The 11,422-nt window shown below is 26.9% G+C and overlaps 1 protein-coding gene across 1 annotated transcript; it reads left to right on the forward strand.

Annotated features, from left to right (window-relative positions):
- Positions 1–1,120: 1,120 nt before the first annotated feature.
- On the forward strand, positions 1,121–3,031 carry Bm17588 (Uncharacterized protein; the record flags this gene model as incomplete). Its single annotated transcript, XM_043079538.1, has 4 exons — positions 1,121–1,154; positions 1,428–1,501; positions 2,095–2,143; positions 2,736–3,031. 4 exons carry the CDS (start codon positions 1,121–1,123, stop codon positions 3,029–3,031), a joined length of 453 nt encoding a protein of 150 aa, XP_042935472.1.
- Positions 3,032–11,422: the final 8,391 nt, after the last annotated feature.

Genomic DNA, 11,422 nt, shown 5'->3' on the forward strand with positions numbered 1-11,422 from the left:
CTCAAAGCTTGCAAGTAGTCAGAAAATTGGATTGCACAGCAATGGAACTTTATTGACTTCATTTGACCTTTACTTTCTTCTACTTGATGATTCGAACGAAACACCGCAGTGAATGTTCTTCACTGTCATTACATTAAGTGATAAGTTGGTTATCTTACATTTATGGGTAATGATTTAAAACAGAGAAAAATCTATTTAATAGTGAAGGCTTGTCGAATGCTGCGGAATAATTGCAATTGTAATTGAGATCACTGAGATTCGCCGGTCAAATTCTCTAGGGGGATTGATCTTGGTGAATGTCATGCAAAAATGGAACTTGAGACTGCTTCTGGAACAATTTCCAATCAATATGCTTCTAGCTCACAGTAGCTCGAATCGCTTTACGTAGTATGTTTAAATTCACAGATAAATGGAATCGGATGCGTGTTGATGCTAGCTATAATAAATTTTGCACTAAAAGCCGAATTACAAACATAAATCAGAATAACAACCGGTAAAGATTATCCAACCAAGAGTGACTGCAACTTGTACCTGAATCTGAAATCCGGAAGAGGCAGGCTGAATCAAATAGCGTCAATTATTAATTAATTGCATCAGAACGATGTACAAAGTGGTGTCACTTTATAAAAAATACATTCGTGCAACAAACTGCGTTATTACCACAAGTGCTCATTGTCACTGCCTTCAGAGAACGCTTTATAAAATATTTCTTGTCAGTGAACTTAACTCTTCAATTTACTGAAAAGCAAGAGATGTCGCAGTTTAGAAGCTAATGAGTTAAAAAGTTAAGGAATTCTCTTCAGTGAATTTCAGATGACATTAGCCCAATTATGTCATTAACTATCATTTATCATATTATCCTTAATCTATCCTTTATCATATTGATCATAAGAATAGTAAGATATTTCAGAGACTTATTCAAAGCAATTGGCTTCCAGACCGCCCCTCCTATACTCACAACACTTACTGTTATTACATATGGTACCATCGGTATCCTCGTATTCTTCACCAAAAAAACTCCTCTTTACATGCATCAATTCTACGTCATTTGCAACTGTTCATTGGTTTCTGTATTTTACCTTCGAATGTTCCCTACACATACTGCGTGGTTTGTATTGGTATGCTTTGGGTTGATGAGTTCGTTATTATTTGGGGTAAGTTGATGAGAGTTCGCTGTACCATCTAAGTAATATTTCTGTGAAACCCTCTCTGACTGTAAGCAGTGCATATGAGATTGTGGACAGTTGCAGAATCGTATGAATGCGATCATTGCAACAAATTAGATCGCCGATCAAAATGACCAGAAAAGGGGAAAGACTTGAGAAAAGAGATAAATTTTATCTTTTAGAGAAGATAAAACATTCTAATCTTAATTATTCCATAAAGAGATTGAATTGATTCCTAATCGAATACAAGAAAGCATTCAGATGCATTCGCAGTGCTTGCACCCATCGGTCCATTGCGACGTATCAGTGGAAAAGCTCACGAATACAGCGACCAAGTAAGTAAGGCAATTACTTCTCAATTGCTTGATATAATAAGCATTAAGAATTGCGACAACTGTTTGCTCCTTACAGTATTGCGATTCTTAATGTTCACAGCTGAGGATAGAAATGACGAGCGGAGGGAAGAAATCGTAAGTTCTCTTAGGCAGTGAGCTTTCTGCTGTGGTAGTAAGTTCTATTTCTCTTGTTGGTTGACTACCATCCGCTTCCCGAAAGAAACAAAGAAAAAGAAAAAATTTTTTAAAAGAAAAAAGGTCTTTGTAGATCAATTTTGATAAAATTCTTTATTTTCAAAGCAAATTTTAGCAATTCTGTCCTTGACTCCTACAAATCGTTCACATGAGATTTATAACATAACTGAAAACATCAGACATGAAAAAAGAAACAAAAGCAGCTTTTTCAAAGTTAATCATTCAGACAAGCAAGAGATGTCTTGTCGAGCCAAAACAACAAAAAGTGAGGAGAAGCCTAAAATAAGCTCCAACAAGGCTGGATTCAGTATTTTTCATCGATTTAGCACATCATATCTTTCGATAGATCCATGTCTTGAGTCCTAAAAATTTTGAAGTGAACTTTGTCTAAATTACAGGAAGCAAAGAGCAAACATATCCAACAGCGTAAAGCGTTAGGTCACAAAAGTAATATATGTGATGAAACGATCCGGAAAATTTGCACAAAGCTTGGAACATCCAAGAATAAAAGAAAGAAACGAAATTTAAAATCTACGATGCTCTGAATGATGGATGTATTCGTGGAAATTTTTTCGTCGAACAGGTATCGGGAAATTGGCACTTACGAGATTAATTTTTGAATCGAAATAAAAAAATAAATTGAAAATCTCATTCTGATTACAAATCCTTCAGAACGCTTCATTCTTTTCGCCGCTATCAATGTGATTAACATGTTTTTTTCTTTCAATAAGTATTTTTTTCAAATAAGAGCAATCAAATAAGTATTACCTGCTCAGAACTTTATCTAATTAATTCCTTCAATTAATTTTCATAACGCGACAGAAACGACAGAAAGATAAAGCTGTGGGAAATCCAAGCTGTAAAATACTTATTTCTTTGGGAATTATTTTCTTTCCAAATCATCTTCTTGACCTGCCAACTCGGTAACTGACCAGTCATCCCACAATCATCAAGCGAATCATCCCACAATTCAGAATGCCTTATAATGTACTATATGATGTTAAATTTAAACTAAAATTCGTAAATATGCAAATTTCAGCATCGGTTCGTCTTGGCATGGGCGACTTCATTTTCTATAGTTTGCTGGTAGATAAAACCTCCGCGACACGTAGTATGTGCGTTGCTGACTCAATGGCTGGCTGGCTGGCATACTCACCCTGGCAGTACTGTCTAGCTACGATGAACCCACTACAGCACTGTCTGTTCCGATCGATTACCATCGCTGTACTGCTACATTCCGGCATTTATCTGTTCGTCGAACCATTCCATAATCGCATAGTGATGAGCACAAAATTATTTACCTCTAGACAAAACAGAACTATCTCCACCATATGACTTCTCCAGTTGCAGGCAAGTTCATCAGTTCATAAATTTGATACATGCCAAAGATCATAAGGGATCATCTTAGTGACAGCATATTTTGCATTAAAAAACAATACAAAGGAAGCAACGCTACATTATGAAAGAAATAACGAATAAATAAAAGAAAGTGAGAATGCAATCAACAATGCCAAATTTAAGAATAAACTTTAAAATACGAAGATGAAACGAAGGAGTCAAAAAGTAAGCAATATAAACTAATTAAAAATGCAATACATTCTAGGTATAAATAAATGAAGCGACAAATACTATTATTATTATTATTAAAAATCCAACACTTTAAAAGTCAAAGAGTAAAACAGTTGAATTAAATCCTTGCTGAACACCCCGATGCTGAATTCATCAAAGTTGAAGTGATACAGGCAAACATTACGCCTAAATAATTAAGTTGCAATTCAAAGCAGCATAACAGCCAAAAAAATCCACTATTCCTAGAAAGTTCAATCTGTATTAATATTAGATTTAAGGCTTAATGTTTCGTAAAATGTGAACCGAGGAAAGTTAGGCAATGAATCATTAAATTTCATCTTATAAATATTTCGTATAATATCAATTGATTCAGATAATGAAACTTAACTATTACATACTTCTCTCAAAACTTTACTTCGCCGAAATAACTATTTATTACAAGTACCGATTATCCTCCAACTTAAAATTACTATTTTACATGTTTTTTGAAAAAAGCATTCAGAAAAAAAATCCGAAAAGATTATGCTTCAAAGTGCTAAGGAAAACGAAGAGCAAATAATTTAACCTATTGTGAAAAGTTTTCTAGAAAATTCCAAGAGAAGGAATATCGATTGCCAAAAACCAATCGATTGGTAACCAAAACTGCATGAGATCCAAGCAAAAAAAAAAAAAAAAAATAAAATAAATAAATAAAAACAAAAAGACACAAAAAAGAAACAAAAGAATGATTGATGATGATTTCGATAAGAATGAGACGTTGGTCATGGTCGTTTAATAGAAATACATGTAGAAATAACATCAACATAGTTCACAGTAATATTTTTGTTTCCGAAATTGTACTTTCCTTTGTGTTATTCAAGTAAATGAGATTAAAGGTTGTCTTTATTTTAGTTCGAAGAAGTTTCGGTAGAATTTATACTTTCTAACTTAACTGCTCACGTCCGCTTACGCCGTCAATTCTGCTTTCCGATCAGTCTAATCATAGAGAGGATAACAGTTTCCATAACATTTAAAAGAAGGAAATTCGCAAATGGTACGTGAACCGTGAACCATGAAACGCTATGGACGTAGCTAACAAATCATATTTGAAATTTTGAACAAAATTAGATATGAAGGGACGGGGAAATGGAACGAAGTGGGAAATAAAAGTGCTAATAAAATGAGTTAGGTGATTCATCGAGGTAAAAATAATAAAGATTAACTGAAATTCATTTGATAGATTGAGATAGACAATTGAAATTCAAATAGAAATAGTGGAAACTGTTCCTTTGTTTCTTTGATATTTCACGTATATTTGATTTGACTGTGAAACGTTTTATCGTTTCTTTCTGTTTCTATAAACAATTATTTCTCTGTTATTAATCTTTATTTTCTTTTCGTTGTAATCATCTCCGAAATTTAGGAATTTTAATTTGAGTAACTGATGCACTATCCTAATCTTTACTATAGTTATAGGAAGTTGCCAATGTTAATTTTACTGTAATCTTTCAGCGATTCATCACCGTAATTGCTATTCCTGCAATAGCTGCAACTGTTTTCAAAGTCCAATAGTCAGGGTTAGAGGCATGACTAATGCTAGCAACAGAACTAAATCTGCTAACAATTTCGTCTTATCAGTGCCACTTACTCTGTCTGCAAGTACTGCACATGAGAGTGAAAAATCTATATCTAGTAAAAATACCGTAATGACAGCTTAGTCTTAAACATTTTTTACTTCTGATAACCATACTTTTGGATCCTCCCCGACTTCTTTTAATATAACAGTATGACACTCTCTGCACGTCCGTAATGTGTTGACTATATCATCTAAACCTTTTAAGTCTATTCTCGCCACCACAGCATTAATCCCTTGTTTGACCAAGGGAAAATATAGTACTTGGATCTGTGTGCTTGATTAGTATGTACTCGCGTTCAGTCAACATGAAAACGTTCCTGTAGACACTAGTAGCTTTTAGATTTGACAAAAAAATCAGTGTTGATGTTTGCTGTACATTTATATTATTTGCTGTAATCTACAAAATAAATTCCAGCAATATCAAAAACTAATTTTAATTAAATGTTAAATTATTGAAAAAAATCAATTCATTAAAAAAATGGATATTTTGCACTTAATTGAATAATTTATAAGCGTTCCATAGTACTGGTCATTTAGGGTGTGGTCATTTGACCAGCATTAATAATAAAATAAACTTTAACAATTAAGTTTTAATTGATATTTGATAGGCAAAATTAATTAAGTTTTTAATTTGTGACGGTTTTAATTCCTTCTTACAAATCAAATCAATTTTTATTTCAAATTTAGATATCAAATTTTATGAAAAGTCAATAATTTATTAGAATTTTGCATATTAATCTACAAAATAAATTGTAGTAAATATCAAAAGCTAGTTTTAAATAAATGTTAAAATTTTGAAAAATATCAATTAATTAAAAAAAAAAATAATGGATATTTTGAACTTAATTGATTAATTTGTGTGCATTGCATAGGTATTGGTCGCATACATTGTGGTCATTTGACAAGCAAAAATAAAAAAATCAAGCTTAGAAATTAAGTTCTGAATGATATTTTAGAAGCAAAATTAATTAATTTTTTAATTAATGGCGGTTTTAATTCATTCTTACAATTAGAATTAATTTTTATTTCTAATTTAAGTACCAAAATTTAGGAAATTTGTACAATTTTTAAAAGCTTTTGCATATTAAAATGCGAAATGAATACATGTATTGTCAAAATTTATTTTAATTAATTGTTAAAATATTTATAAATATCAATTCTTTAAAAAAAAAAAAAAAAAAAAAAAAAATGGATATTTTGAACTTAATTGATTAATTTGTGTGCATTGCATAGGTACTGGTCGCATACATTGTGGTCATTTGAGCAGCAAAAATAATAAAATCAAGTTTAGAAATTAAGTTTTAATCGATATTTGAATAGCAAAACTAATTAAATTTTTAATTTTTGACGGTTTTAATTCATTCTTACAATTGAAGTTTATTTTTATTTCAAATTTAAGTGTCAAATTTTATGAAAATTCATTAATTTATTAGAATTTTGCATATTAATCTACAAAATAAATAGTAGTAAATATCAAAAACTAGTTTTAAATAAATGTTAAAATATTGAAAAATATCAATACATTAAAAAAAATGGTTATTTTGAGCATAATTGATTAGTTATTATTCATTTCATGGATACTGGTTACATACATTGTGGTCATTTGAGCAGCAAAAATAATAAAATCAAGTTTAGAAATTGAGTTCTGAATGATATTTTAGGAGCAAAATTAATTAAACTTTTAATTTGCCACTGTTCTAATTAATTCTTACAATTGAAATTAATTTTTATTTCAAATTTAAATATCAAATTTTATGAAAATTCAATAATTTGTCAGAGTTTTGTATATTAAACTATAAAATAAATTCTAGCAATATCAAAAACTCATTTTATTTAAATGTTAAAATATTAAAAAAAAATCAAATCATTAAAAAAATTAGATAATTTGAACTTGATTGATTAATTTATAAGCGTTGCATAGGTACTGGTTAATCACGGTGTAGTCAATTGGTCAGCATAAAATATTAAAAAAAAACTTTAAAAAATAACTTTTAATCAATATTTTATTAGCAAAATTAATTAAATTCTTTGTTTGTCACGGTTTTATTTCATTCTCACAATTGTAATTAATTTATTTTCCAAATTTAAATACCATAATTTAAGAAAATTGTGCAATTTGCAAAAGTTTTTGCATATTAAACTATGGAATAAATGCCGGTGTTGTCAAATTTCAATTTAATTAAAATGTTAAAACTATTAAAAAATATCAATTCGTAAAGAAAATTAGATATTTTGAGCTTAATTGATTAATTTATAAGCGTTGCATGGGTACTGGTCATTTATGGTGTGGTCAATTGGCAACATAAATAATAACATAAACTTTAATAATTAAGCTTTGATCAATTTTTTATTAGCAAAATTAATTAAATTTTTAATTAATGACGGCTTTAATTCATTCTTAGAGTTAGAATTAATTTTTATTTCTATTTTAAGTATCAAAATATAGGAAATTTGTATAATTTTGCGAAATGAATACATGTATTGTCAGAATTTATTTTAATTAAATGTTAAAATATTTATAAATATCAATTCCTAAAAAAAAAAAAAAAAAAAAAAAAATGGATATTTTGAACTTAATTGATTAATTTGTGTGCATTGCATAGGTACTGGTCACATACATCGTGGTCATTTAATCAGCATAAATAATAAAAAAATGCTTAGGCTTAGGCTTAGGGTGTACTTAGGCTTAGGCTTAAGCATTATTTCAAATCTAAAATTGATTTTGGTGAAAATTTTATAATTTCCAAGAGTTTTTGTATATTAAACGGGGAAATAATTTCTAGTCCTATCAATTTTGATTTCAATTAAAATGTTAAAACTATTAAAAAAATTAGTTATTTTGAAGTCAATTGATTAAATTTATGCATTGCATGGATAACGGTCAGTTACGGTGTGGTCAATTGACAACATAAATTTCAATAACTAAGCTTTTTTTAATATTTGAGAAGCAAAATTAATAAAATTTTTAATTTGTCGTAGATTTAATTCATTTCTGCAGCTAAAATTAATTTTTGTTTGAAATCTTAAGATAGAATTTTATGAAAGTTTAATGATTTGCAATGAATCAAAACCTTTTTTGTATATTAGACTTTTTTTCTATAATTCCTAATAATATCAAATTTTACATTAATTAAATGTAAAACTGTTAAAATATATATTTCATTAAATTAGTTATTTTGAAGTCAATTGATTAAATTTGTTTTCATTGCACAGGTACTGGACGCATACATAGTGGTCATTTGACCAGCATAAATAATAAAATAAACTTTAAGAATTGAGTTTTAATCAATTTTTTACTAGCAAAATTAATTAAATTTTTAATTAATGAGGTTTTAATTCATTCTTACAATTGAAATTAACTTTTATTTGGAATTTAAATACCAAATTTAATGAAAATTCATTAACTTATTAGAATTTTGCATATTAATCTATAAAATAAATTCTAGTAATATCAAAAATTAACGAATTCTTAAAGTTTATTTAAATAATTATGCTGATCAAATGAACACAATGTGTGTGACCAGTATCTATGCAACGCTTATAAATTAATCAACTAAGTTCAAAATATCTAACTTTTTTTAATGAATTGATATTTTTTAATAGTTTCAACATTTAATTAAAATGAAAATTGAGAAAACTAGAAATTATTTTCCCGTTTAATATACAAAAACTCTTGCAAATTATAAAATTTTCACCAAAATTGATTTTTAGATTTGAAATAATGCTTAAGCCTAAGCCTAAGTATACCCTAAGCCTAAGCCTAAGCATTATTTTATTATTTAAGATGTCAAATGACCACAATGTATGTGACCAGTTCCCGCACTATGCGTATGTAATAATCAATTTTTTTTTTTATTAAATGATATTTTTTAATACTTTTAACATCCTTTGAAATTAAATTTTGATAATAGTAGGACTTCTTACCTAGTTTAGTATGCAAAACACCCGTACAAATTATGGGATTTTTATAAATGTATTATTTAAATTTGAAATATAAATTAATTTCAATCGTAAGAATGAATTAAAATCGTGAAAAATTAAAAATTTAATTAATTTTGCTAATAAAATATTGATTAAAACTTAATTTCTAAAGTTTATTTTATTATTTTTGCTTGTCAAATGACCACGCTGTGTGTGACCAGTACCTTGCAACGCATAAAATTCAATCAATTAAGTACAAAATATCTATTTCTTTAATGATTTGAGATTTTTTAATACTTTAAATTTAATTAAAATTAGTTTTTGATGATTTGATATTATTTAATATTTTAACATTTTAATGATTTGATATTATTTAATATTTTAACATTTAATTAAGATTAAATTTGATAATAGCAGGGTTTTTTCCCAGTTTATTACGCAAAAATTCTTACAAATTATAGAATTTTCGCAAAAATCAATTTTAAATTTGAATTAAAAATTAGCATTAAATGCAAAAATGAATTAGATCGATGACTAATTAAAAATTTTATTATTTTCGCAACTGAAATTTTAATCAAAACTCAATTTCTAAACTTGATTTTATTATTTTTGCTGGTCAAACGACCACAATGTATGTGACCAGTATCCATGCAATGCATGTAAATTAATCAATTAAGTTCAAAATATCTATTTGTTTTAAGGAATTGAAATTTTTCAATATTTTGTCATTTAATTCAAATTACTTTTTGATATTGCTAGAATTTATTTTGTAGATTAATATGCAAAATTCTAATAAATTAATGAATTTTCACAAAATCTAAATTTCATATTTGAAACAAAAATTTATTATAATTGTGAGAATGAATTAAAACCGTCACTAATTTAAAATTGAATTCGTTTTGCTAATCAAATATTGATTAAAACTTAATTATAAAAGTTTATTTAAATATTTATGCTGGTCAAATGACCACAATGTATGCGACCAGTACCTATGCAATGCACACAAATTAATCAATTAAGTTCAAAATATCCATTTTATTTTAATTAATTGATGATTTTCGATATTTTAACATTTAATTAAAATCAAAATTGATAAAACTAGAAATTATTTCCTCGTTTAATATACAGAAACTGTTGCAAATTATAAAATTTTCACCAAAATAGATTTTTAGATTTGAAATAATGCTTAAGCCTAAGCCTAAGTATACCCTAAGCCTAAGCCTAAGCATTATTTTATTATTTAAGATGTCAAATGATAACAATGTATGTGGCCAGTTCCCGCACTATGCGTATATAATAATTATTTTTTTTTTTTTATTAAATGATATTTTTTAATAGTTTTAACATCCTTTGAAATTAAATTTTGATAATAGTAGAACTTCTTACCTAGTTTTATATGCAAATACCCGTATAAATTATGGGATTTTTGTAAATGTATTATTTAAATTTGAAATAAAAATTAATTTCAATTGTAAGAATGAATTAGAACAGTGGCAAATTAAAAATTTAATTAATTTTGCTCCTAAAATATCATTCAGAACTCAATTTCTAAACTTGATTTTATTATTTATGCTGTTCAAATGATCACAATGTATGCGATCAGTACCTATGCAATGCACACAAATTAATCAATTAAGTTCAAAATATCCATTTTTTTTAATTAATTGATATTTTTTAATAGTTTTAACATTTAATTAAAATCAAAATTGATAAAACTAGAAGTTATTTCCACGTTTAATATACAAAAACTCTTGCAAATTATAAAATTTTCACCAAAATCAATTTTTAGATTTGAAATAATGCTTAAGCCTAAGCCTAAGTACACCCTAAGCCTAAGCCTAAGCATTTTTTTATTATTTAAAATGTCAAATGACCGCGATGTATGTGACCAGTACTATTCAACGCTTATAAATTAATTAAGCTCAAAATATCTATTTTTTTAATGTTTTGATATTTCTTAATTTTTTAACATTTAATTAAGATTAAATTTGATAATAGTAGGGTTTATTTTCCAGTTTATTATGCAAAAATTCTTACAAATTATAGGATTTTCATAAAAATCAATTTTAAATTTAAATTAAAAATTAGCATTAATTGTAAAAATGAATTACATCTATGACTAATTAAAAATTTTATTATTTTCACGAGTGAAATTTTAATTCAAAACTCAATTCTTAAAGTTTATTTAATTATTTATGCTGATCAAATGACCACAATGTATGTGACCAGTACCTGTGCAATGCAAACAAATTAATCAATTAAGTTCAAATTATCTAATTTTTTAAATGATTCGATTTTTTTTAATATTTCAACATTTAATTAAAATGATTCTTTGATATTGCTAGAATTTATTTTATAGTTTAATATACAAAATCCTAACAAATTATTGAATTTTCATAAAATTTGAAATAAGAATTGATTTCAATTGTAAGAATGAATCAAAACCGTGATAAATTAAAAATTTTAGTTAATTTTGCCTATCAAATATTAATTAAAACTTAATTTTTAAAGTTTATTTTATTATTAATGTTTGTCAAATGACCACATCGTAAATAACTAGTACTATGGAACGCTTATAAATTAATCAGTTAAGCTCAAATTATCTATTTTTTTTTTTAAAC

This window comes from Brugia malayi (assembly GCF_000002995.4).
Source record: "Brugia malayi strain FR3 genome assembly, contig: Bm_v4_Chr2_contig_001, whole genome shotgun sequence".
Taxonomy (NCBI): Eukaryota; Metazoa; Nematoda; class Chromadorea; order Rhabditida; family Onchocercidae; genus Brugia; species Brugia malayi.